Source organism: Camelus dromedarius, chromosome 22, assembly GCF_036321535.1.
Source record: "Camelus dromedarius isolate mCamDro1 chromosome 22, mCamDro1.pat, whole genome shotgun sequence".
Taxonomy (NCBI): Eukaryota; Metazoa; Chordata; class Mammalia; order Artiodactyla; family Camelidae; genus Camelus; species Camelus dromedarius.
Genome location: NC_087457.1, coordinates 22,525,459 through 22,552,639, shown reverse-complemented (window position 1 = coordinate 22,552,639; position 27,181 = coordinate 22,525,459). Strand labels below are relative to the sequence as shown.

Sequence of the window (27,181 nt, the reverse complement as noted above, 5' to 3'; positions counted from 1 at the left end):
GCTCTGCTGTGATGGGAGAGGATTGGACTAACAGTTTCTGTGGGTCCGTCCAGCCTTGACAGTCTGAATTCAAAATTTGATGCCCCTGGCTGCAAGTTCTCTAAAATTGAGCATTTGAATGGTTTGAAGAACTCTCTTCCTGTATCAGGGAAAAAAAAAATCACGGCCACAGAGATCTCTCTGTCTTACTTCTGGGTGGAATTTGCCAGGTCTCAGGTTCTGGGGACGATGCCCTGGGCGTGATTGAGCTTCGTAAACTTCTGGAGATTCTCGTGAGTGGCGTGGATGTCCCTGCTGTTAGCTGGGCTTTCTAGATGTTGAAAATTGGGGTAGCTTGGTCCTGTTACTGAAAGGGCAGATGAAGAGTGTTCACCAGTGTCAGAATCATTAAAAATCATTTATATGCTTTGTATTTTTCATTTAGTAATATCACCAGCTGACTTTTGAGAATACCTGTGTTCTTCTATGCAGAGGGCAACTCCTGAGCGTGCATGTAACATGGCAATTGGGCTTTTGTTTTAAAATGACCTTTTACTTGATTTCTTACTAGGAACCATGTCTCCTGCCCTCGTACATCTGGTCTGCCTCGTGGTTTCTAAAGCACCAGCAAACTGGCCGAGTTCTGGAGGGAGGGCAGCCTCTGTTTCATAAGGGATCCTGGTTCTTCTGCAATTTTCCAGCTCTGTGTCAGTGCAGTAAGCAAGGACAACTTTCTGGATGTCTTTCAGGGAACTTGACCAATGTTTGACTATCTGTTTTTAGCAAGTAAATGATAAACCACTCGCGGAGGCTCAGCTGATGAAGTGATGCAATCGGACCCACCTCCGGAGGCTTTTCTCCTACAAACAGCTGTCCTTGGCATCAGAGAGATTGGAACGTTGGCTGGTCCCTTGGTGGGAAGAGGAATAATGCATCTCCTTCATGATTTTTTTTTTTCAAAATTTTTTACCACTGTTTCTGATATTATCAGAATAGATCCTGACTAAGAGAAGGGAAAAACCATTTGCATTCTGGCCCCAGATAGCTCCGTGAGCAAGAGCTGTGGGATATTTCATCAGAAATTGAAATCCAGGACCAAGTTCACATCCGGTGTAGGTCCTTTTGTAAAAGAGCTGACTGAATGTTAACTTTGGTTCCTAAGTTCTAAACCAAACTATTTTGTGGCATTCACACCTCCCAGTGAGATAATAGTGAAGTCTTCCAGTTACGTAGCAGTTTTGTAATTTATTAGGTGCTTTCTGCAGAGGCTTTCCTTTGGATCATAGAAATAATGGTTTTCCCCTCAAGTAATTAAAGGATGCCCTGTATTTTCTTTTCTTTTTTTTAAAATTGAAACAGTCAGTAGAAGTACCTGGAATAGGCTCTTTCCAAGGCTGAGGAAGTTGTTCTCATCAGGTGTGGAAGTGAGGATCTCCCAGGCATCCTTGATTTGGGGGAGGAGGTCAGTGAGAAGGGGGAGGGAGGTGCACGCGGAACTGCCTTCACGTCTGGGCTGTGGAGGTGGTTGCACCGTACCTGTTTTCCAGGCAGGCAGGTGTCTCTCGGGAAGACGGGGTGGCAGTGACCTTCCTCCTTTTTCAGCCCACACGCTCCATCTTTTGTTGGTTGCCCAGAAAATTGCCCTTTCTCCGCACCGCTAGTTTTGTGCCTGGAGTCTCCGTGAATATTAGATTCATATTGGTGGCCGTTGTGTAGTTCTATATAATAGACTGCTGATTCGTTGGTTTTCTTTTCATTTCACTAAGAACTGAGCAGCTGCCGTGCGCCCGGCTCCTCGGTGCTTACACGTGCATGAGTGACCTGTGAGCGCGTTCGGGATTCTGCGGGTCGGTCCCACACCACATCCATAAAACGAGTATTTCAGTAAAACCGGTCATGCCAAACTTTTGGTTTCTCAGTGTGTACACAAGTTAGTTTCCACCAGACTGTAGTCTGTTAAGTGCGCCATAGCAGCGTGTCTAAAAAATGTACACCCTGTAATTAAAAATACTTTATTGCTTAAAAAAATGTAACCATCACCGGAGCTTTCGGAGTCAAAATCTTCTGGATGGTGGAGGGTTTGAAATATTTCGAGAACTGCCAAAATGTGATACAGAGATATGAAGTGAGTAAATGCTTTTGGGAAAATGGTGCCAATAGACTTGCTCTGTGCGGGGTGGCCACAAACCTCTAATCTATAAAAAACGCCGTATCTGTGACGTGTGGTAAAACAAAGTCTGCCTGAACCTGACTCCACAGCGATAGTGTGCTGTATGTGATTTTATCTGCACTTGACAGATGAAGAACTGAGTCTCAGTAAAATTAGGCAACTCAATCTAAGGTAGTTTTTTAAAGAAAAAGCAGTGAGTTGAAACAGATAAGCACATAGAAAAATATTTAATGTTGCTCTAGTAATTAAAGAAGTGTAAGTGAACACCTCGAAGTACCATTTTTCACTTATTTTTTAAAGTTAGAATATCCAATACTGAAAAGAATGTGGTGAAACTAGTACTTTAAATATTTCCAGTATCGTTGAAATTGGCAAGAGATACCTCAGATTTTTTGTTCAGAGAGACATATTTTTTGCCAGATTGCCTCCCCTTAGGGACGAATCCAAAATATGGTTTAAAAAAATAAATATAATGCTTATTTTGATAGTGGTGTTTTAGTCATAGTAATAGAATTTTGGAAGCCACAGGAATGTTCAGCATTGGTTCACTGATTAAGTGATCTTGTTCCACCTCTTGGTTGCATATTATTAAAAATAATAACTATGACAAATGTATCACCAACCTGGGAGAATGTGTATCATGTAAGTGGAGAATTCAGGCTGTAAAATTGGATGCATCCTCTGATTCACTAGGCAGTAAGTCATATTTATAAGGAATGTCCAGCATGAAAATTGGATTAGCATGAAAGGACAGTGGGTGAAATTTTTCTTTCTCCTTCTTTATTTATAAAATATTCTCTATGGTTGGTATGTTACTTTAAACGAAGGACGATACATATTGATTAGGTCGCAGTTTCTTTGGGTCAGGAGTCTGGGCATTTCTCATGTCTAATTGGGAACCCAGAAGCCCTCTGCCCTGGGTCTAACACCACTGTAGTCAAGGCATTGGCTGGGCTGTGTTCTCATCTGGAAACTTGGATGGGGGAGAATCTGCTTCCCGGCTGGTTCAGGTTGTTGGCTGAATTCAACTGAGTTGGCCTGAGGACTGTCAGCTGGGGGCCACCTCTGGGTCCTAGAATGCTCTACCACGTGGACCTCCACATACGCTGTTCACAACACGGCAAGTTATTTCTTCAATGCCTCTCTCCAGGCACAAAGTCTAGTATATTACATTTTTAATTAAAAAGTTTTAGAAAGCATGTCCTTCCCAGTATCACATGACAAAGCAAGATTTGAACCTAGTCCTTTCCTCATTTTACGGTGATCCTCGTTGATTTGTGGGTCTTTTATTGGACAGGCTCACAGATAACCACCCACCTGGGAATGGTCATGTAACATTTATGGAGTGATGACTATGTACTGGATGCTGTTTTAATTTTTTGAGATGTATTTTATGTAAGTAATCTTCTTTTCGGTCATGTTGTAGCTGTTCTTAATACCCCCATTTGCAGTAAGCGAGTGGAGGCACAGAGGCCAAGATAGTTACGGAAGCTCCAGTAAACGGAACCAAGCTTCTTACCTATTAGTATCACTCCAGACACCATACTCTTATCCACTTGGCTTTCCAGCCTCCCAGGTAGTGGCGGGGCGAGAAAGTGCCCTGACCCTCGTGCCTGAAGATCTGGGTTTCGGTTCTTGCCTTAGTCTCTGCGTAAGCGTGAACAAACCTCGTTTCCTGTGTTTGTAAAACCGTGTTAGCAACACACTGTTGCTGTCTAAGCCATGGACCTACTGAAAATGACTCCCTGCAGACTCTAAAGTGCTTCCCGTGTAAGGTGCATTGAGCTTTTCCTTGAGGAGCAGTACTGTAGCCAGATAAGTGCTGAGTGAGATGGCTGAGTGAATGGGCTGGAGGTGACCTCGGCCAGCCAGGCAAGTATTCGATAGGTCCCCTGCTTTCTTACAGGTAACTCGTCTTCATTTCTTTCTTCAAGATGCAGGGAGTAAGCAGTTTCAGAGGCACAGAAGTGCTTGCCTTGGGACACGGCCTGTGTCCCCTCAACACAGTTCATCAAAATAATTTCATAAACCCCCCGCTGGGCCTTGTGGGCGTTTTCTCAGCCAGCTGTGTAACAGAGGACGAGCCTCAGCCTGCCGGGGGGTCGGATGGAGGAGGGCCCAGAGCAGGGAGCAGAGCCCCGGGGCCCAGTCAGCAGTCTGGACGGCCCGAACACCACTATGCTGTTTGTCAGGGGGAAGCAGACTCAGTTTAAAAGACTGAAATCTTCTGAGCAGGCCCCAGTGGGAAGCACTTTTGGCATTTCCCCTGGAAGTGTGGGCACTGACTGTGGAGAACGTTTTGTGATGAAATCAGGTGGCCCCCGAGATCATATCTGATCCTTGTTTCTGTGCGAAGTTGTGAGGCCCGGTTACTGAGAACCTTCACTGGGTGTAGAAAGCAGAGACCTTCGGCTCTGTCGCGGGAGGCGCCAGCACGGCGGGGGGGTCGTGGCCGCGTGACTGCCTGGTCCAGTGTCCCTGCCAGGTTGTCTTGGGTGCACTAGGGTCCAGAAGGGACCAGTCCCTAACACACCCGGCTCCAATGTTTCCATGAAATTTCTCCGCTCAAGAAGTTAAGGTTATTACTCTCAGCCCCAAGGCCCTTTTTACCTGATATTTTCTTCACCACCTCCTTACTTTCCGAGGTGATGGCTAATTCAACCTAGAAGAAATGGACGACTTCAGCCATTTATAGATACTTAAATTTAAGCTTTCCATTTGAAAGTGACTATTTCCTATTACGTTGCCTGCAAGTTTAAGCTCTGAACTTTTACCAGATATGAGCTGGTAAAAGGCTGTAAAGGTTAATCATTTTTCAGCTCTCTGTCTTCTGACTTTTCCCCATTGTTAATTTCCTGAGATTACTGACCTAATCAGACAAGACAGTCAATAAGACCGGGCTAAAAATCTGGTCATCGTCCCTCAAAATTCAGCAGTATGCCATGGGTTTCCACATGGAAAACCTGTTCTCCCATCAAGGTGGAACTGGAGAGCTCCTGCGGCCCTCCGGGTATTTAATGAGTGTCCCACTAGACCAGCCGGGCTCGCGGTCAGCCTGCATGAGTTGTCACTTCATGGCCGTTTGGAGGAAAGGGGTGCATCGGGAACGTGTGCCTTGCTGTCTGTGATGTTGTAAGAGGATGTGGCTGAGAGAGGCTGGACGGTGCTGGCTGATCTGGACTGTGATACTCTGAGCACGAAGACAGAGAGGAAAGAGCAGGACCCCTTAGGGTGTATGTGTTGTGGCCTGGATTCCAGCTCAGTTGTTTACTGGCTGAGTAACCACGGGTGACTCAGTGAACCTCTGTAAGCCACACCTGCCAATCTGAAAGTTGGGAGTAAATACACCCTGTGCGGTGGGTAGTAGATAGAGCACCAGGCACAAAACCTGCCCAAGGTAGGTACCCGGTGACTAGGAGCTGCCGTGCTTATTGCCATGCTCACCTGCACGTCAGACAGTTACTGACAGTTTTCTATGGGCTGGGCGTTGGGCAGAGAAACGCTTGATTCATTAACACAAAGTGACGTTACTGGTTTTGGTGTAGGGCAAAAATCATGGCAGGAAGAGAAGATGATGCCTGCTTAGAAGTGGTCTCCCTGAGGGCTCTCCTTGCATAAGTCGGATGGTTGGCTGTTTTAATTGGATGTCAAAGCCAAAGACTTCACCTCTGGGTGACTTCAGCAAAGGAGAGGATGAGAGAAAACAAAGAGATTCAGAGAGGGAATAATGGCTGTTTTTCATCCTACTTATCCTTTATCTTGACATTCGCTGGACAGTTCAAAGATTAATTTAAAAATGTTTACCCTCAGAATGATTGTTTCTCTTTTGTTAATCACGATGGCTAGCTTTTGGATAACTGGGGTGTTTACGAAAAGAGCGGTGGTAGAAGAAAGTGTCTCTCGTAAAACTAAAGATAGGCGTGACTCATACCGTGACAAGGTGAGCTGGTTTTCCATAAGCTGGGATGTGGCAATCCGGCACTTGCTGCCAGCGACAACATGGTTTCGGATTTGACGCGCGCGTCGGGCCTGGCAGTGCGAGGAGCATGGAGGGGCTCTCTGCCCATTCCGGCCCCGGCTGCCCATGGTGCTGTCTCAGCGCTTCAGTTATTTCCTGCCGGCGTCTTAACCTTACACGAGTCGTGGTCTTCTCTCCAGCATCGACCACTAAATATCATATATCCACCCCGACTTCCCAGGCTCTTAGTGCCCCAGCTTCTCCCAGACTAGACTTCTCTATTTCCATTCGCCTTACATTTCCTATTTAGACTTTGTCATCGCTTAAGTCCTACCTTCAGTTAACTGTTCATTGACAGAAAATGACTAAGCCCCAAGCCTTATATGTGGTAAATGTAATATGTTTTTACATTTATTTGCTGCAGATTGTCTTTAGGCACAAAATTCATAGGCAAAGCTAATAGATGTTAATAGGGCATGCATTCTTTTGTGAGCCTGCTGCACTGTGGTACACTGTATGTACACGCACATCCATGCTTATTAGTAGCTGGACACACACTTACTCATGCACATGTTTGTGTAGATGCCTATCTGTGCTGCTAGTGCAAGCAGTGCCAACACCATGTGCAGAGTCCAGGCGGATCGCACTTTACCGTTTTACATTGTCATTAGATCCTTCTGAGGAGAACAAGGCTATTAAAAAATGGCTTTCAGGGCATTATTAATGGTGTGGAGGCTGCAGAAAGGAGCGTCAGCAGCAGAGTGGGAGCTGTTTTAAAGCACAATCATTAACCTTGTCGGTGTCCAGTGGAGAAGCTAGTACACAAATCTCTCCAGTTAATGTAAAATCCTCTGTGAAGAGGGTCCCTCTGGGTTGGCCCAGGTGGGGCAGAGAGCACTGCTAACGGTAATGAACCGGACCCAGTTCGCTGCGGCGTTCAGTCGGTGTCACCATGGTGGGCGCTGAGTAAGAGAGGGAGACTGCAAAGCAGGCTTTACCCAGCATTTCCGTTGTCCAGGCCATAACTAAGTCCTTTTTGAATGTTTTACCTGCGAGGATGTTCAGTCAAGGGAGATTACTAGCATTTTGCTTGTTCTTTGAAGACCATTTCTTTGCGCTTTCTTTTTGACTGTAAATGGGAATGAGATCAAACACTAGGAGTACTCAGCTGTGTGTCTGGCTGGTAATTGAGGGAGGGTCATGTACGTTTCCGCTTTGTATCTTAGGAGACAAAGACCAATCCCACGGGGTTCAGATGGAGACTTCGCACCTCACTTGTCCCCACCCAGCAACTGTGTAGGAAGAAATGATATTGGTGTAGGAAATATCTGGGGAGGATCACTGGAGATTAATTTTCTTCCAAATAAACCACATTTTCTCAGGTCCTATAATTATTTGTCTTTTCTTTTAAATGTTGTTCATATATCTTTGTGGGATATAGTTGCCCTGTTATGTAAAACAAATATCACTAGACCCATGCATGAAACTCCTGGTTAGTAAGTACGGTTCTCTGTAATCCATGGCTTAATGCCTCCGATGTCAGCTGAAAGGAACTTTGTTCAGCAAAATGGTTTGTAAATATTGGTTTGGCTTTGGCGACAAGAGTGAACAGATCAGTATTTCTGCCTTACCCTGAGTTTATCCAAACAAACTCACCAGTTTTATATTTAAAACTCCAGGCGCTAATTGTTTGGGTCTTGAGGGTACCCCCATCTGTCCCTGTGTATTCATCACCTGCAGGGCTGTTTGCCCCTAACAGCTGCCACTCAGCACCTGGTGGGGGTTGAGGGGAACACCCTCTCAGCGGTTACCCTGCCTGAGACCTGGGGAGGCTGTTTTATTTAACGTACCCAGGCTTAATATTCCTGAAAATAGACTTGATAAACAGGGAGCTGTGCTCAGCGTGGAAGGAGAGGAGCCGACCTGGCAGAGATGCAGCAGCTCCTCCCCCCAGGCGTGAGCTCAGGGAAGCAGGTAGCAGGACATCCTCTCCCGCGGTGCATTTTAGGGCCATGTCCTGTGAGCTCGCCCTTCCCCTTTTGCAGTTGGCACAGGCCACCTCCAGGGTAGCTAGGAAGCCTGGTGTCTTTATTTTTAAACTTGCCCTCATTTCCACGCCCGGTGGGAAGAGAAGGTGAAAGGGATCATTTGTTCTTGGACTGAGATTCGGAGTTCTGATGCCAAGATATCCCTCAGGCTCCCTGGACTTTTTGAAATGAACCAGAATGCCAGCTAGCCCTGGGCCCTATCATAACAACCAGAAAGTTTGGCCAGTTCCTTGAAAAAACAAAAAATCTCCGACTGCAAGTGAACGTTATCTGTGGACGATTTAAAGGGCTCAGGGGTCCTGAGACTGCACGGTGGAATGTGTGTATTTTTGGATTAAGTTGAACACTCTGGGTCCTGGCCCGGGGCAGGGGGCGCGAACAGCAGGCACCGGGGCGGGGCGCGGAGGTGCGGGGGCTGCGCGGGGACCGCGGGGGCGCGCCTGCCGCGCGCAGGGCCCGGCCGGTACTGCGGACAGTTCCCCGGGCGCAGATCGTTGCTCACTAGGGGCCCGTTTCTCAGCTGCAGCAGATTCCACGCCTTCGACTGCGTACCCAGCGCTCCCGGGAAGGCTTCTTGAGGGGCGCCCTGGCTGGACTGCTTGACACACCGACTTCTACCCGTGCTCCTTCCTGAAACTGCGCCGCCTGGCTTAGATTGCCCCTGGGTCCAGGAGAGAGCCCGTCCTTCCCCACCTCCCCTCACTCATTGCCCTTTAGCCACCTTAGAAAAGGCAGACACACCTTCAGCCCTATGATGGTGCATTATTCCCCCATGCATGCGAGGGTACGTAGTTTGAACAAGTCACTGGAGGGGTACTTGTGCAAAAACGTTTGAAGACTGCAGATCAGGTTAATCTTCCTTGAGCAGTCTCAGTCACTGCTGTCCCATGGAAGTGTGGTGGAAGTCACAAATGAGGACATTTGTAATTTTAAACTTTCTAGTGGCCACGTCAAAGTAGAAATAAATGGGCGAATTAATTTTAATCATACATTGTATTTAACCCAATACATCCAAAATATTTTCATTTCAACCATTAGTGAAATATTTTATATTCCCCTCCTCCCCCCATACTAAGCCTTTAAAATTTGGAATCTACTTTACACTCAAGCCTGTCTCAGTTCAGACCTGCCACATTTCAGGGCCCTAATAGCCACCCGTGACTACTAGCTGGTCCATTGGGCCGTGCAGTTCTAAGGGACAAAATGCAAAGCCTTTAGGCTGATGGTGTGCGGGAGCCCAGGAGCATTTAGATTGGCTCATGTTTGAATTATGAGAAATAACATAACTGAGATGGAGAGACACGGCTTAAGAGCTTGAACTCTGGAGCCAGGCTGAATCCTAGCCTCACTCCTTGTCAGCTGGGTGACCTCAGACAAGTTACTTCACCTCTCTTTACATTGGTTTCCACTTTTATGAAATGAGGATAATAATAATAATATCTTCTTCGGAGGATTGTTATGAGGATCAAAGAGCTATTATATATGAAGCACTTAGGAGAGTGTCTGGCACCTGGAATCACTGTTGAAGTTTCCCTATTACTGCCATTACTTCTAGGTAAACCCACTATGGTAGCCATGGTGTGGTGGCAAAAACCGGAGGCTTGTTTATGAGCAGGTTTGTGTTCGCCTTCTGCCGTTGGTCACTTTGTGTTTCAGCCTTTCTGAGCCAAACCTTTCACAAGTTTGGATGAGTGTAGTACTTCCTGCCTCTCAGGACACCGTGCTGGATGAACAAGAAAATGTGTACCATAGCTACCACTGTTTAATCTGTTATCTGCTGGCATAATTTATATGCATGATCTCATTTCATCCTTCAGCAGCTATTGGAGGAAGGTGTTTTTATCCCCATTTTACACTTGAGAAATTGAGAAACTGAGGGCTTAGGAACTAGCCCCAGGTTACACGGTTGGGCGGGGACAGAGCTGGGAAATGAACACTGGATTGTCTGACCCTGAAGCTTATGCCCTTAAATAGTACGACACGGTGCTGCCCGTGTGCATATCGTCGTCATGACTACAGTGTGCCAGTTAGCTACAAAAAACTAAAGTCTCAGTGAAACACGGAGGCCTTCCCATTTCCCCAAGATGGCAGGTTAAGCTACTATGAAATGCCCTCTGATAAAAGCACCTGGAAATGCCAGGCAGATACAGCAAATCTTTACTGAAATGAATTACTGGACTTGCAGCAAAGAACAGGGATTAGTCTTAAGGGAATCAAAAACCACAGTGAGATACCACTTCCTACCCACCAGGGGATGGTAAATATTGAAAAAGAGCGAAACAACTCAGCAGTAGGGAAATGGTAAACTGAAATATACTGATAGAGTGGAATATTATCAGCTGGTAAATGAAGGAAATGAATCTATTTACAGCCTATGGATGTCTCAGAAATGAAGTGTTAAATGAAAAAAATCATGTTGCCAAAGGCTACAGTATGATGTTTGTATGTAAGTTTTCAACACACATAAAACAATATAAGTTATTTGAGGATAACAGTAGCAGTGAAGGCCCTTTGCTGCCGAGGCTGTTGCTCTCCCACACTTTACAGCTGAGGAAACTGAGGCACAGAGAGGCTAAGTAAACTGTCCAAGCTCACAAAACTACTGTGTAAGTAGTAGAGGGACAAAAGCCTACTCAGGAATGTTAACAGACTTCAGAGGGGAAAATCTGGACAGTGCGAGGACATGAGACTTTATCTGTAACATTTTCTGTTTTTTCTTTAAGAGAGAGTTAAAGCAATTGTGGCCAGTCTGAGTGTCCGTTACATTTTAACATCTTTTATATGTTTAAATATTTCAAACTTAACATATTTTAATGACTAAAGAGACCATAATCTTGGAAACACTCAGCCCGCCGCTGAGCGCCCAGGCCACGGGGCTGAGGAACAGAGCAGTGGATTCTGCGCAGTGGTCTGCGCTGACGTCACTGGGCCCCCTTCTCCTCTGCTTTGTGCACGTGCTGCACCCGACAGGGAGGGTGCTTTCCTGCTGGTGATGCTGGTGGGGAGAGGGCAGCCCTTTGACCTCGGACACAAGGACAGTGCCCTGAACCAGGGCGATGCCAGAGAGAACTCAGTTCTCCAGCTGGGCTTCCAGCTCCAGGAAAGAGTTTGGAATCTTGCCTAAACATTCATACTATGGTTTTCTTAAGAAATGGCTTTTCCTGGGGATCTTGGTGTTATTTCCTTCATCACTGCTGACGGCTGTGACTCAGAATTTACTCGTACTTTTTTCGTGTGGCTCTTATGTTGCAGGAAATACGAGTTGAACCCTCTGTTATCTGGCATATTGGAGGGAAGGGCATCTGATAAACTTTATTAATGGTTATTATGCAAATGCGTGATGCTTTCAAAGACTGAACAAAGTTGAATTTGGGAGTTTGGAGTTGGAATGGCACTTAGATATAATTTAGTACACCTTCCCTATTTTAAGCATGAAGAAATCAAGGCCCAAAGAGGTTAAATGACTTGAGCAAGATGATACTGTTAATCGCTGACAGAGCTGGGAGGAGGAGACAGGCCTCCGTATTCCCTGCGTGTATCTCACAGAGCACTAGAAAATACACTTCAACAAACAAGATCTCCAGAACATTATTTAATTGTCACTGATTGATTTATAGGATTCCTCAAGAGGGCTTTATAGGTATAAACTGCGTAAACTTCGGAATGTGATATTTGTGATACATGGTCAGAATGCTGAGCTCTAGAGCTTTTGCGTGCTTCACGTTAACTAGAAGATAAGCTCTTGGGATGCAGTGGCTCATGATAATAATATAGGAGAGTTTACACACCTGCCTTAGTTTTGTGACCTTCAGGTGTCATGGGAATCCTAGCTCATCTTCATTTGCAATCACAGGGAAAAGCCTGGACTTGATACTCTAGATGGGATTCAGAAGTGCAGGACCTCATATTCACACACTTTACTCTGCTGAGTAAAGTCCACATACTTTACTCTGTTGGGTAGGGTTGTTGGATCATTTCTGTGTAAGACTTTAGGACAGCCCTCCCTCTCTGTCTGGTGTTTGGACAGGAGTCCTCAGCTGAAGTGGCTGGACGGTGGGGTTATAACTGGGCAAGTGCTGGAGTTGTTACATGAGCCTTTCCCCCCGTAGCAGTCTTACTCAAGTGCTCCTTGGTGGCCTGTTTTGAACATCTTTGCTGAAAGAATAAATACATCTTCTCTTATTTTTACTATGACAACATTCAATAATTTTCACAAATATTAGAATTTAAACTCTACAGACGTAACACTTCCAAGCAGAAGCAGCACCCCCCGTGCCCAGAGTAGAAAAGCCTTACTTGGAAGTGGTCCAGCAGAACCAGGTTCAGTAAGCTTGGGCATTTATCTTGACTCAAGTCTTCCAGAAAACACTATAATGAAGGAGCCATTAACAGACTACCTGCAAATACGATCACATGTGAAATGAGAGACTGCTTCTATTTTGCTTCTGTAACACAATTTATCTTGCAGTGTGTGAACTTAAATCTCCCTCCATGAGTGATTTTCTGTGGGGACTGGAGAACTCTGGCTGGCTGAGGCACATTAAGGCCATCCTGGATGCAGGGATCTTCATTGCAAAGGTAGGCGACTGCAGAGGACAGAGGCGGTGGGGCAGACCAGCCGGTGCACTCTGGCTTTGGAGTGGAGATCCTGTCCCCTCCCCACGAGCTCCCCTGGGCCACGTTGTGCTGTACTGAGTGGGGAGCTGGCTTTGCAGACCTCCCCGAGGTTTGCCCTCTGACCATGGGACTTTGTGAAAGAGAAGACAGTGCTCAGTTGATAGAAGATTATCAAGCGATCAAGTGGTAAGTTACTTTCAGACTATTCTCATTTCAGTTAGGTTAGGCTTGGTCCTGGGTGGAGGGAAGAATTTTCTGCAGGAGAATATATCCAGATGTGAGTCACTGCAGTGATCGAGGCCTGAGACTTCCGTGTTAGTCAGCATCAGTTTTCAGTGATGGCATTAGCAGAAGCCCTGCTCCTGAAGCTGGCCAGTAGAGTCCAGGCTGCCAGGGGATTTTGCTGCAGCTTGCATATAAGCTGTTTGGGAAAGCTTTGTCTATTTTGTTGCTCAGTTTTTTTTTTTTTTTCAATAATTCCCCTCAGATGTATATCTAAAGATGACCATGTCTTTTCAGATGACGTGGTATGCTCCCCTTTATTAGATAATTAATTTATTTGCCAAATATTTATTCATCACTGGGCACTTTTTTAGGTGCTGAGTATGCGACGCTGAATAAGCAAGAGCAGGTCTCTTCCCTCACAAAGCTTATGTCCTGGTGCAGGAGACAGAAAATGAACCAATGAATAAAACAGAATTTCAGGTAGTGATAAATGCCATGACAGAGTCTCCACCATGTTTTCCAGGCTACGTTTCCCGCCAAGAGACTCGGTGAAACTCGCGTGCCCATGTGCGGCGGCCTGTGAGCAGCTTTTCTCGCGGAGACCTGCTGCTGTCATTTTATCTGTTTCCTCCCCACCCCTCCCCGTCCATTACTTGGATCTTATTACCCTTTTGTCTCTAACCTCATAGTTTTTCAATTTATCATTTTTGTAGCTTTTCCTTTTTGAAAATGAGGGAGGCCAGCAGCAGCTCCAGAATTTCAGTCTTGGAAAGGCTTCAGGGGGAAGCCTGGAGGGGAAGGCGGGGGGGTGGTGGAAGGTGGCAGGGACACGGTGGCACGGGAGGCGTGCTCACCCGCGGTGTGGCAGCCTGTGAGGGCCCGGGTGGAGGCTTCTGGACCTCAGGGAGGACTTCAGTTACCGGCGCCAAACCAGGCCTTGGCTCTTCCTTAACTCGATGGGGCTGTCAACATCAGTAAATGAATGAAGAGGTTTTGGTATGGATTTTTTGCCTGTAAATCTTTTTTTGAGTCTTTCTGTGAGTATAAAACCAAACCTACTGCTGATCCTGGTTATAGCTGTTCTTTGTGACTCTTTGCCAATCCTGTGTTTTTCAGGCAGTTTCAGAGGAAGGAGCAAGTGTACTTGTTCACTGTTCCGATGGCTGGGACAGGACTGCTCAGGTGTGCTCGGTGGCCAGCCTCCTGCTGGACCCTCACTACAGGACCTTGAAGGGCTTCATGGTGAGTGCGGCCATCGGGCCACTGTCCCTCACCGGCAGCACCTAGACAGAATGGACCTCTCTTTTGGCAACTGTTAGCAGCTTATTTCCCTCCTCATCAACATTATTTTTCTCTTAGTAGATCAGTAAGATTAATTAAAGGGGAAAAGGTGAAATAGGCTGGAATAAGGAGGTGAATTTCTTGGATTTTGGAACCAATTCAAACCAGTGCTACTAAAGATGAATTTGGAGGCAAATACAAAATATATCTTCAGTAGTTTATGAAACAGAGTTTTAAACATCATTTGTATAGATAGATTTCAAGTTTGAAATACATTTTCAAGTTTGAGGTAACATGACTGTCTGTATAACAGAAAACAGTTTTCAGAAAAAATATTTGGAGACAAAGCATATTGTGCAAGTCCTTGAGAGGGAAAAATGTTCCCACTACTTTTATATTTTAAGTAGTCCTTTGCGACTCTGGATGAGAATATTGAAAATTTCAGTGTTTGGCTGTTCTTTGCTGAAATGATGAGTGCATCCTCTCCTGGATTTTGCACCTTTCAGGTGTGCATCAGAACTTGACATGTTGCTGAATATTTGTATGGTTGCCTGGAAGGTGAAGCTTTGGCTGAGACGGAACCATCTTCTTAAAATGACTGCAGGGACTTCCTGGTGGCTGGGAGGTTACTGGTTCCTGCCTCTTGAAGCATGATTTGGTAGAAAGTGCTTCAGTGGATCCCGCATCCATGCTGGGGACAGATGCTGTCAGAGGAGCCTGATGGGGTGTGTCCACTGCTAGGTCTGAGTACGGACAGCTGACACTGGGGACAAGAGAGAAGACACAGGTTCCTGCTCTTGGGCTTAAGTGTCCGAGAACTTGCTGTTACCTGTGCCAGCACTGAGATCTTGGGGACAGTCCTGGTGCAGCTCCCCCTCCTTGGACTGAGGTTGGGGGCTGGAGTCATTCCCTTACATCTGGACAGGGGAGGGGCTGAGTTGCACACTCCCAGGGCTTTGTCACACTGTCCTTCACCACCGCTGGCTCTTTTTGATTCCTCCCCATTAGATTTACGAGTTGTCAAGGCCAGAATTCAACCAGTCCTTATTTTTTTAAGGGAAAATCTCATTGATGATATTGATGGTACTATCCTATATTATTTGGTTAAATCTTTTTTTTTAATCCAGACAATTTGAGGGGAATAAATTCATGTTACCTCTACCTCCAAAGCAGGGCTGAAACTTCAAATATGCTCCAAACCCTCGTCATTCTGGGATTCTTCTAAACTAAAGGAAAGATCACTGAAAAACACTCCTAATTGTTTCTTGTTAAAAGGTCGGTATTTGGTATTAAACAGACAGGCAGCATCGCATACTGGGGAAGAGCTGGGTGGGAGGGGCTGTGCAGTTTTCTGGAGTGGGGTGATGAGGTGGCACTAGCCACTCGCTAGTAGCTTAGGTGAGTGTTTAACCTTTCAGTTTCCCCCTCTGTAAAATGAAGAGTGACAGTGACACCCATCCTACAGTGAAATGAGATCACACGTGAACGGCATGAATAGGGCTGCACAGAAAGCACTCTGTGGGTGGGGGCGTTACCTTTCCAGGCACCCACTCCTGTGTGTTTTTCCTACGGAAGACCTTGTACTCTGCCATTCTGACGTGCATCTCTCCGGGGATGGGGGGCGATGAGCGCTCATTTGCAGGTTACCCGAGGATAATGACCTCTGCTCTGAGCACCCTTGAATCCTTCAGCATTATTGGTTCTGATCTCTTATCTTCCCTCGTTTGCTTCTCTCCATGATATTTATATTCTTTCTTGTGTAGGTATTAATTGAAAAGGACTGGATTTCCTTTGGTCATAAATTTAATCACAGGTAAGAAATATCTTAAAATCAATTGCTGTGAATAGTTTAGGATTAAAAAAAAAACTGTTTCCTGTAGTTCCCAACTGAGTGGGGGAAAATAGCCTTGTTTTTAAAGTTTCCTTGTGTATCTTACTCAGAAAGTTAAAATGCTGTTGTATATATTGTATCACAGATAAAGTTCTCACTCTGAGTACTCTTGGCATTTATTGAGCAGAACTTATTAATCTTAAATTATTCCAGAAGAGACAGAGAAGCTTGTTCACTAATTGGCCTAGAAAGTGGGCTCTCCCTTCCTCCCACACACATTTGACTTACTAAATTATTCCAGGTTTGAAGTGCAAACATTCAGGCTGCTGGTTGTGGTTGCGAAATGCCTGTGGAACGGTTTCTCTTTGATCTTCCGCAGTGGGAGTCAGACAGGGCTCGTCCTAAGGCATTTGTGTCACAGGTGAGGTCTGTCCCAGGTGTTTCTGGAGAGCTCATGTGGGACAGCGGCCCAGGTTGAGCCCAACAGATCCAGCTCCAAATTCAGCTGTGGCATTTACTGTGTGGCCCTGGGCGTCTGTCCTTTCTGAGCGTTGGTCTCCCATCTGTGAAAAGGGGAGACCCTCCCTGCTCCATAGGGTTACAGCAAGGCTTTTAAAACCATGTACGTAAGGAGCGTTGCTCCTTGCCTACTGGCCCATCTTCTGGGCTTTCAATAGACGGAAGCTCCTGGCTCCGTCCGGTCAGTGTTGGTGTTACTGGCTTAATGCCTGACTGGTGTTCTCATGTCTCATCTCAGAATGTTACATGTAGCCGGTATGGTCTAGTCTTCTGGTGCTTAAATTTAGGCATCATGCTGACAATAATTAGATATTCTGATAGACATTTTGATTGTTTGAATATTTTCCTAAAGAAAGCTCTAAATTTATGAATATTTATTTTTGTAGCTTTTGCACTTAGCATTAGTTGAGCATTTATTCTGTGGTTTTCTGGAATTCTGTTTTTATAGTTAATGATTTTTCCAGGAAAGCACATCGATTCAGTTTTACAAATGAGAAAATTAAAGCCCCAAAGCAATTAAGTAACATTAAGATCACATTGCTATTTTCAGTTTTGGGGGCTCCACTGACTGCGGGGCAGTCAGGGTCTCTGAGGTAGATGTGCGGACAGAAAGAATACAGACATGGCTGATAAGTATGTGTTTTGTGAGGCAGGAATATATTAATTAGACAACGCTTTTTAAAGCTACTAAAGGTGAGTGGGACTAAACCCGCTGAGAGGTTTCCAGACAGTTTCTGATGTTTCCACCCTTGGAAGACTCCCGAACTGATCCTCACTCACTTCTCTTCCTCAAGCTGATTATCCACTGCTGAGAAGGTGAGGTTCTATATGGTTGTTCTGTAACTGCTAGCACCCCAGTCACCCTTTTGGAGTCTTTCTAAAATTCACCTAATAGTGTAAGGGACCAGGCAGTCTTTATTTAAAAATCGATACAACTGTGAGGGAGGAGATTCTGATGTACTTTTGGAAAACAAAGCTGAGGGAGATATAAAGATATACGGGAATCTGTGGTCATGTGGAAGTAACTGTGCTAGAAGTGGAAATACCCCAGAAACTCGGGGGACCACAGTTTTCCCAGGTTGTCTTTCTTCCTTATTTCTTCCCAACAGAACAATGCAAAAGTGAAAACCACTGAAGTTGCCCAGGTATTTCTTCCCACTCTCCCACTGGTCACTAATTAAGTGGAAGACTTGTTTCTTAAGTTCTGATGTACTTTTAAAACTTGAATGAAAGGATGCTCTTTTTTCCCCATGGAAAGAGTCCTTGAATTTTAACTTCAGCACTAACACTTTCTTCTGTAATTATAGCATGAATATGTCCCTTCTCTGCCCAGACTTTCACTACAGTTTCTCTTGAAATTGAAATTTAATAAGTTATTTTTCTACTTGTGCATTCCAGGTTTATAAGATAAGCTCTACTTAGGAACAAGGGTTGCTTTTATGATTTTTTTTGTATTTATAGCTTTCTAATTTAAAAAAAAACTTGCCATAAAGTCTCTAATATATTTTTTTACAGGTACGGCAATCTAGACGGGGACCCAAAAGAAATCTCTCCAGTTATTGACCAGTTCATTGAGTGCGTCTGGCAGCTAATGGAACAATTTCCCTGTGCCTTTGAGTTCAATGAGAGGTTTCTGATTCACATTCAAAATCATATCTATTCCTGCCAGTTTGGAAACTTCCTATGTAACAGCCAAAAGGAGAGGCAAGAACTCAAGTAAGTTTTTCGGTGTTTAATTTTTATGTAAAGATTTTGTGACTGAGAGTTTCAGATGGCTTTTCGTAATCATGAAGACTTTTAGCCACACATCTACACTGGCATATTGAAGTTATTTGCTTTTTCCTGACAACATTTCATAAATGGTTTAACGTCATCACCTGACAAAGGTAGGTACAAGTTCATGTTGGCCATTTTCTGTCTCATGTTCACGGACAGGTAGGTAGACTTGACACACTGATATGGAAAGGAAGCTTCCTGGAGTCAGAGAAAGGGATTTTTGCATTTAAAAGGAAAAAGACATCTTTGGTGGATACACTCATAGTAAGAACTGAAAACACAGTAGTTCCCCCCTTATCCACGGTTTTGCTTTCCCTGATGTCAGTTATCTGAGGTCAGCTGTGGCCCGAAAATATTAAATGGAAAATTACAGAAGTAAACAGTAAGTTTTAAATTGCAGGCCATTCTGAGTAGCATGATGGAGTCTGGAGTGTCCCTTGCCATCCTGCCTGGGATGTGAACCCCCTGTCCAGCACGTCCTGCCTGTTAACCACTTGGAAGCCATCTCTGTTACCTGACTGTGAGGTATCACAGTGCTGTGTTCACGTCACCCCGACTTCACTCAGTAATGGCCCCAGGGTGCAATAGTGATGCTGGCAATTAGGATATTCTCTTAATTGTGCCTAATTATAGGTGAAACTTCATCAGAGGTATGGATATACAGGAAAAACAGTACACACTGGACTCAGTACTGTCTGGTTTCAGGCATCCACTGGGGGTCTCAGAACACATACCCCGTGGATAAGGGGGGACTGCTGTGTAACTGGGAAACTAAGTTAGAAACTCAGGTCACTCTTATTCGGATGAAAACTGTAGTGCTTTTATCGAGAGGGAAAATGTAGATGAAATGTGGACTTTTTATAAAAAAGTCAAAAACTTAACAGTACAGTGACTTTTGAACCACAAATGAACAATTTTAAAATTTTCATAAAATTAAATGATTTCAATTGTGGTTTATATAATTATCAGATTTAATTGTGGAAATGATGAGTTCAAATAGCATAGAGTCCATTAGTTTTATACTATCTGAATGGAAAGAAAATGCTTTTCTGGTAGATATTAGTCTATGCTTTCTCCAAGGAACTTCAAGTGTGATTCTTGATAAACAGTAATGATATAAAAATAGCAGAGCACACCCTTTAAGCTCACCTGTTTTCCTACAGAGCTTTGGGATTTGTTGTGATAGATCAGCCCGTTTCATGCTTGGTTCTGAATCCTGGCCATTCCTCTCCCTAGTGCTGTGACTTTGGGAAACTGCGTAACCTCGCCCAGATGTTTCCTTATCTATAAAAGGGACAAATGTCATAGGAATTCAGTGAGGAGTAAATGAGAGAAAGTATATGAAGCATTTAAATAGTACTTAGCAAGTAATAAGAGTTCAGTGACTATTTGGGGGAAATTCCAAAAGATTTTACGTGGTTTTGATAATCAGAGGCTTAACCATCTTGCTGAGGCCAGGGCCGAGAGCAGGGGCTGAGATGGGTAGTGTCCGCTGCTGTAGCTTGGAGACACAGAGTGGAAGTCTCCCTGCTGGACAACAGGGACCCCTGATGTTCACATAGCAGTTACTGCCCTTTCCACCAGCTTTAACATTACAAGCCTACTATTTATAAGAACCAAGATAGTCATCTGCAGCCTTCTTTTCTTTATAACAGAATCCAGGAAAGAACACACTCTTCCTGGGCTCATCTGTGGAAGAATCGGGCTGAATACCTGAACCCTCTGTTCAGAGCTGACCACAGCCAGACCCGCGGAGCCCTTCGCCTCCCCACGGCGCCGTGCAGCTTCACGCACAAGTATGTAGTCCTCTGGGCCCTCGCTCAGTACGGCTGTGAACTTAGTTTCTCACACTGTTCACTACTTGGAGCCTGAAGCATATGATACACTGAGCTTCAAGGCTTTTTTGGACAGAAACACACCGAAGGGGGCTGAACTGCTATTTTTGCCAGTGTCTCCTCTCCCTCTCCTTTCCTCCTAAATAAGGAAATTTTTTTAGAAGTCGATGTTTTAATAGTAATGATATCTTAAAAATGTAAGTTCCAGTTTATTTAAAAGTGAGGGAGGGGGTGAGGAAGGAAAGAGGGAAGGAATGACTGAAAAAACCTTAGAGGTTAAATGTGGAATCACAAGTGTAAGTAGTGACCACGACATAGCTTATTTTCTTTTGCTGCTTAATCAAGGTCTAATGGAAGTATTTCCCTGTGGAAATAAATTAGGTTAAGACCGTGTATATTGGGATGGGAGAGCAGGGCGGCACCCTGCGGACTGTCTAGGTACACAGGCTGTGTTTCATCCTTTGGCTTCTGCCCTCGTCCTGTATGATACGTAGGGATGACTCAGGTCAGCAAAAAGACCAAATACAGAAACAGCTGAGAAACCACATTCCTTCAACACAGCCCTCGTTGAGCAGCTTTTATTCTTAGTTACTACTTAATTTTACAGAATAATATTAATTCTATCACACTAAAAAATTCCTCCATGGCTTGTGTAAAAACAGCAGCGTTGCGAGCTGTTGAGGTACACTGCAGTCAGCTCTGTTGCAGCTGCGTTGTTACTGGACAGTCAACAGATGCATTATTGAGGATCAGGCATTGTGGATAAAACAGTGACACCAAGTCCCTGCCCTCCAAGTACCTTTCTGAGTAAAGAGTGGATCTGCAGACATCCCTGTGGTAATACATGTATATGTACGTTATGTTTACACTACACTGGAGTCTGTTAAGTGTGCAATAGCATTATGTCTAAAAAACAATGTACATACCTTAATTTAAAAACACTTTGTTGCTAAAGAATGTTATCATCTTAGCCTTCAGTGAATAGCAGTAGTAACATCAAAGATCACAGATCACCGTTAACTATTAATGGACAAGCTTAAATTTCGTGAGAATTACCAGGTGACACAGAGACACAAGAGTGAGCAAAGACTATTAGAACAACAAACTGTGCTGAGATCCTAGGTTCAATCCCCAGCACCTCCACTAAAAAAAGAAAAATTGTGCCGACAGACTCGCTTGATGCGGGGTTGCCACAAACCTTCAGTTTGTAAAATCCGCAGTATCTGTGAAGTGCAGTGAAGCAAAGCGCAGCAGAACAAGGTGAACCTGTATTCGTGTCTGCATCCCGGAATGCCTTATTGCATAGGATAAAAAAGGGAGGAGGATTTATTGCAAATGTAAATTTTTGGTGGTTGTGATAAAACAAGCTAAAAACCTCAAATTCAAAAGACTTCTTTTGCAGCTGAAAGATCCTGAATGTTCATACAAACACGAATTTTCCAAGTTTACTTCACAACGAAGAGTCATTTCTTAAGCCAAAAAAAAAAAAAAAAAAAAAGGGTAATGTGCTACTTCAATCTACTTTAGAAAAATATATTATGTGCCTTCTAATTCAGTACTATCTAAACAAGTAGACTCTTCATGAATTTACTCTCCCTGAAAGAAGTTTACTGATTCAAGAAAATTAAAACATCAACATGGAATTATTACTTTAAGTGAGTTTTTTCTTTTGAGCCTGTGGTTTGACAGACACCTGGGGAGACTGGAGAACGTGAAAGTACACAGTGTGAGATGGTGTATTGTGTCGCTCTGCCGTCCTTCCCAGGTTTTGGAGTGGAATGTACAACCGCTTTGAAAAGGGCCTGCAGCCCCGACAGTCAGTCACAGATTACCTCATGGCCGTGAAGGAGGAGAGCCAGCAGCTGGAGGAGGAGCTCGCGGCCCTAGGAGAAGTAAGACACACTTGCTCTTGTTAATCTTATTTCTTGATGATCACTGCTGTGAAAGACTCTCATGACTCAAGGTGTGTGAAATGTAGCAACACAACCGTTTCCTACTTTTAGCCAGTGGACAACGTGAAACGCAGCCCCACCAGGTGAGCGCCCAGATCACTGAATAGGCACTTAATACATTTCAGACATCTGGCTTGGCTCACTTCCATGGCTTGCTGAATTAGTGGGCTATTCCTAGCATAAGTCACTTTTTTTTTTTTTTTAACACTATTATTTGAGGGTACTGAAATGAATTCTTTCTGGCGCATACGTGAAAAAGATGGGATTTAAAGTGAAAGAACAAAATCAGATATATGTACTTGTAGTAAAAAAATCTATTTCTTCACTTTTAAGAGTAGTTATATAATGATATATATTACTCTATAAATGATAATAGCTGAGACTGACTATCAGTAATCTTCTTTTTTGGATTTTCTAACTTCCCAGCACGAGTGGCCAGGAAAGTTATATAATTAGGGAAAACCTGGTAAGTGTATGATGACTGTGTTTACAGTGACACTGCTCATTTAGCTGACCACCAAACCCACCTGGATTCTTTGCTTTATTCTGCTTCGAGTGAACCCCATAATACTGTCATTCACTTGCTCAAGAATTGGCAATTAGTTCCTGCTGTGTAGACCTAAATTCTGAATCGAGGCTAAATAGTTTAAATAAGACGAAAAGCCTTCCCCACCCTCCTCCTGCTGAGATAATATGTTGTACAGAAAAAAAGTATTAGGAAGGAGGCTGGCATGTTGTCAGTAAGTTCTTCGTTATGGCTCATACAGCAGTCATGTTCCTAGAAGAGAACTTCCAGTTTCCTACTTTCAGATTGGTATGTGTCTGAATGAAAGCTGGCAAAATATTACAAGTTGGGTTCCAACAAAGTCATTTCCATTATCCAAGTGGATAGTTACCTGCAGGTCACCCCTGAAAATGATGGCCAGAGGGAAACGGTGCTCTAGTTCAGGGCCCCAACAACAGAGATGGTCACTTCAAGGCACTTGGTGAGGATGACTCCTCTGGTTCCCCCACAGTATTCCTAGAAATAAGGAATATAAATATTGTGGAATGAGGAATAAAATTTTAAGTCTGGTAAGTCTGGCATTTGAGATCTTTCCCACGAGCCAGTCAATTCTACCTTTTCAACTTGCCTCCACTATCCCCTTGCTCAAATTTAACTCTGCTTCTTGGACACAATGGACATCTTCCTGCCTTTGTGTGTTTCTTTTCTGTCCCTCCTGCTAGAAACACTCTAACCATCACCAGCACATCCAAGTTTAATTCCTTCACAGTCCTGTCAAAATGCTCCACTCCACCCTCTTAAATAATTTTTCCCACTTCCAAATTCCTACATTACATCAACTCTGCCTCTGTATTCAGAGTTCCTTATGGCTGGATCTCTATTTCTCTCTTTTCCTCATATTGCCCAGCATAGTGTTTTTGTACATGATAACGTATTTGAATGTTTTTTGAATGAATACATATGTAATAGTTGATCTCATAACACCTCCCTTGCTGACACTAAAGGATGAAATCTGATAGAATGTATTCTGAACAACCCAATGGGTAAACAAAATATGGGATATTGATATAATGGAATATCATTCAGCCATAAAAAAAGAATGAAGTACTGATAATGCTACGGTGTGGATGGACCTTGAGAACATAAGTGACTGAAGCCAGACACAAAAAGTCATATATCCTATGACTCCATTATAGGACATGTGCAAGAGAGGCAGATCCCCAGAGATAGTAGATTGGTGGTTGTCAGGAACAGTGGGGAGTAGAGAACAGAGAGTGACCACTGAGGGATATGGGATCTTGGAACTAGATTCGTGAATGGTTGCATAACCTTGTGAATATACTAAAAACCACTGAACTGTATACTTTAAGAGGGTGAATTACTTATATCTTAATTTAAAAAATTAGGTAACACCTCATTCTTGATTTTTAAAAAACGTACTTTGAGTTCATAGGATGAAAATCACTGTAAAATCATACAGGGACAGAAAGAAGGATGACCACTCACCGCCAGGTGCTTTACTCATGCTGTGGGTTTTGCATTTTGTAGGAAACCTCTGCCAAGGTAGTGCCATCCTTACATCAGAGATGAAGAAAGCAAGCCTCAAAGAGACTAATTATTTTGTCTGAGGTCATAAAGTCTAGCTTTCAACCCAACTCCATCTGAATCCCATGTTATACTCACCTGGAAGGTAACGAATACGAAAGGCATGTGTATGTATTACATTTTTTCCCTGAAATTATTATTTCTTTTTTAGAGGCTGGAAAAAATTCAGAAAGTCCAGTTAAATCGCACTGAAGTGAAGAGTAATAAGCAAAGTGAACCCCGCAAACACTCAGGGTTTTCTGCCTCAGACAGCAGCACAGCCAACACGCCCCAGGACTACACTGGAAACGTGAAATCATTTCCGTCCAGGAGCCCTTCACAAGGCGATGAAGATTCTGCTCTGATTCTAACCCAAGACAACCTGAAAAGCTCAGACCCTGATCTGTCAGCCAACAGTGACCAAGAGTCTGGGGTGGAGGATTTGAGCTGCCGCTCTCCGAGTGGCGGGGAGCGTGCCCCGAGCGAGGACAGCAGCAAGGACCGAGATTCCGACGAGGCCGTCTTCCTCACTGCCTGAAGAGAACTTCCCCGGGGAGTTCCAAAACAAAGGACACACACAAGACACTTTCCAAAAATAAGGGAACAGTGCAATTTAAGATAAAACATAACCCAAGAAATGGTACAGGTCATCGAGAATTATAAAATGTAGCAATGAAAAGGGAAAAAAGTCCAACTCTTAAGTTTCTCTAGGTGTTGAAGAACAGGAAGTAGCCATTTCTTTTATCAAGTAAATATAAGGAAAATTATTGCCCATTTTGAAAAGCATTCTAGACTGTGGAAGTTTTATTCACTACAGAGCAGTGACCTCTACCGTCACTGGAGGTTACCAATTCAGATCTTCCTTGCACAGCATGTGTCTGCTCAGGAAGTGCCCTGACCTCGTTCCTTCACACTTATCATCATCTTTAGTCTTACCTCTTACTTCACTTCTAGATGCATATTGTTTCCTAAAATATTTGATGTTACCTTCTTTCCTGAATCTGTTATCAGTATTCCTAATGACAGAGCACATTCTGGTTAACAGGTAGATTTCTGTAATTGGTGAGCTTTGTAACTGCTTAAGCTTATCTTTCAGGTTTAACGATCACTTCAGCTTTTCCTTAGATAATATATTTTGAATTGTCATAGTAATTTTGTTGCCTTTTTCTGGAATTTCATAATTCTCCTTATTTAAAAAATGCTAAAACTTATAACTTACTTTTCTCTAACACCAGTCTAATGCTTAATAAAGTAGAAACAACATTTACTCTCTGGTTCTTAACTATGAATTCAGATCATATTAGCTTTTAAAATAACAACCTAACCTTTTATTACTATTCCAGAAACTGAATTAACAGACAGTGGGTCAACCACCAGTCTGATTCCTGCAGTACAACAGTGTGAAGTTATAGGGAACTATTTCAATAAGGGAAAATCTCAGTTAAGAACTAGAGAACTTGGCTGTCATATCTCTTTAACCAGCAGAATAGGTTTTGTCACTTTAGAAATTATGTAACTGGTTAGTATGGTTTAATCACACCTCACCTGCAGAGCCAAGGCAGCAGTCCCAGCCAGCAGCCCTGCTCACCTGCAGAGTCAGGGCAGGGGTGCGGTCCAGCTGGGGAGCTCGGCAGGGCGCAGGCCTGCCCACCTCGGGCTCCCGGAGCGGGAGGTGTGCTGGCCCTGGAGTCCGGGCGGCTCATGCCCAGGCACAAGAGCTGGGCCACGGCCCCGCCTGCTGCAGACCGTGGCTCCTGTCCCCTCCTGACGAGAAAACCTGTTCAGGAAAATTTGGAAATTGCCTGAAGTGGGCCTTCTCCGTCCTTCCCAGGCAGGATCCAGAGACATACCCCACCCTCCGCGGATAGTGGCCCCCAGCCCCACTGGACAGGAAGGGCTGGCGAAGACACCTGGAAGCTACGTAACCCAACAGCTCCTGAGCTGAGAGGCAGGTGAGCAGAGCTGACAGCCCTCAGGGCAAAGCCTAGTTGGCCAGGGAACCTGGGGCACAGGCTGGCTTGAGTTAAGACCACAAAGAGCATGAATGACCTTTGAGCTGCTTCTCTTGCTGCGCCTGAGCCCTAATGATTGCTGAAAACAGCCATCGGCCCGCCTGACCCGGGAACTTGACCAGAACGCGTGGGAAGCTGCCTAACTCGTCCAACGCTGTCTGCAGTGGCAGCTGACAGAGAGCACCGCCCGTGGCTCTCCCTGTCTGCAGAGCAAACTGGTGGGCGCACCTGACCAAGTTACTCAGTGCACATTCTTGCTTGATTCAGGGCCCCTAACAACGAGCTGTGTAGGCCTTGTGCCCCAGCCTGCTGCCCCAGGAGGGAGGGGAGCTAACTTCACAGCCCCCACCGACTGCGGAGTGCAGCACCCAGTCCCAGCTATCTAGAGACAGGGACCCGGGAGCCCAGGTAGCCATGAGGCCTGCACCGCGGCCTCACCTGGGTAGGGAGCCAACCAGCAGTCCTGCCCCTCCCCTCCTCCTAGTGCTCCAACAGATGCCTCGCCCAGAAGTAGGCCCTAATAGCAGGCCCCACCTGCTAAGGACGTTACCAGCAGATGTGTCCAGAAACCCAAACTGAGCTGATTGGTGAAGTGCTGTCTCTGTCAAAGCAAATCTGCAAAGTCTGGAAGAGGAGACCACTTACTCACATGCACAAACACCAAGGAATCAAAAGTCAGGTAAACGTGACACCACCAAAGGAAACTAATGAAGCTTTACTAACTGATCCTATGACCTGTGAGAGAATTCAGAATAATCCTCTTGAAGGAGTTCAGTGAACTAGAAAAACACACGGACAACTAAACAAAATTATGAAAACAATGCACAAACAAAAATCAGTCTGACAAATTAGAACCTCCCCCGTAAAAAAAAATTCCTAGAGCCAAAAA

The 27,181-nt window shown here is 44.5% G+C and overlaps 1 protein-coding gene and 1 long non-coding RNA gene across 4 annotated transcripts in view; one reads left to right on the top strand and one right to left on the bottom strand.

Annotated features, from left to right (window-relative positions):
• The window catches only part of MTMR7 (myotubularin related protein 7), an 85,946-nt gene extending 60,399 nt beyond the window's left edge, over positions 1–25,547 (top strand). For both annotated transcript variants that reach the window (XM_010995708.3, XM_010995709.3), the window contains 7 exons: positions 12,624–12,733; positions 14,114–14,239; positions 16,042–16,091; positions 18,144–18,344; positions 20,060–20,200; positions 22,005–22,131; positions 24,453–25,547. In XM_010995708.3, the coding sequence (XP_010994010.1) occupies positions 12,624–12,733; positions 14,114–14,239; positions 16,042–16,091; positions 18,144–18,344; positions 20,060–20,200; positions 22,005–22,131; positions 24,453–24,818 (1,121 nt within the window). In that variant the 3' untranslated portion in view covers positions 24,819–25,547. The remainder of the gene's footprint in view (positions 1–12,623; positions 12,734–14,113; positions 14,240–16,041; positions 16,092–18,143; positions 18,345–20,059; positions 20,201–22,004; positions 22,132–24,452) is intronic.
• Positions 11,735–20,063, bottom strand: LOC135318909 (uncharacterized). Of its 2 annotated transcripts, none has more exons than XR_010377349.1 (2): positions 19,554–20,063; positions 11,735–15,041 (listed from the first exon to the last, which is right to left on the bottom strand). It is a non-coding gene; the product is annotated as an uncharacterized LOC135318909 (long non-coding RNA). The 2 variants fall into 2 exon arrangements; XR_010377348.1 differs by lacking the exon at positions 11,735–15,041 and adding an exon at positions 18,346–18,602.
• Positions 25,548–27,181: the final 1,634 nt, after the last annotated feature.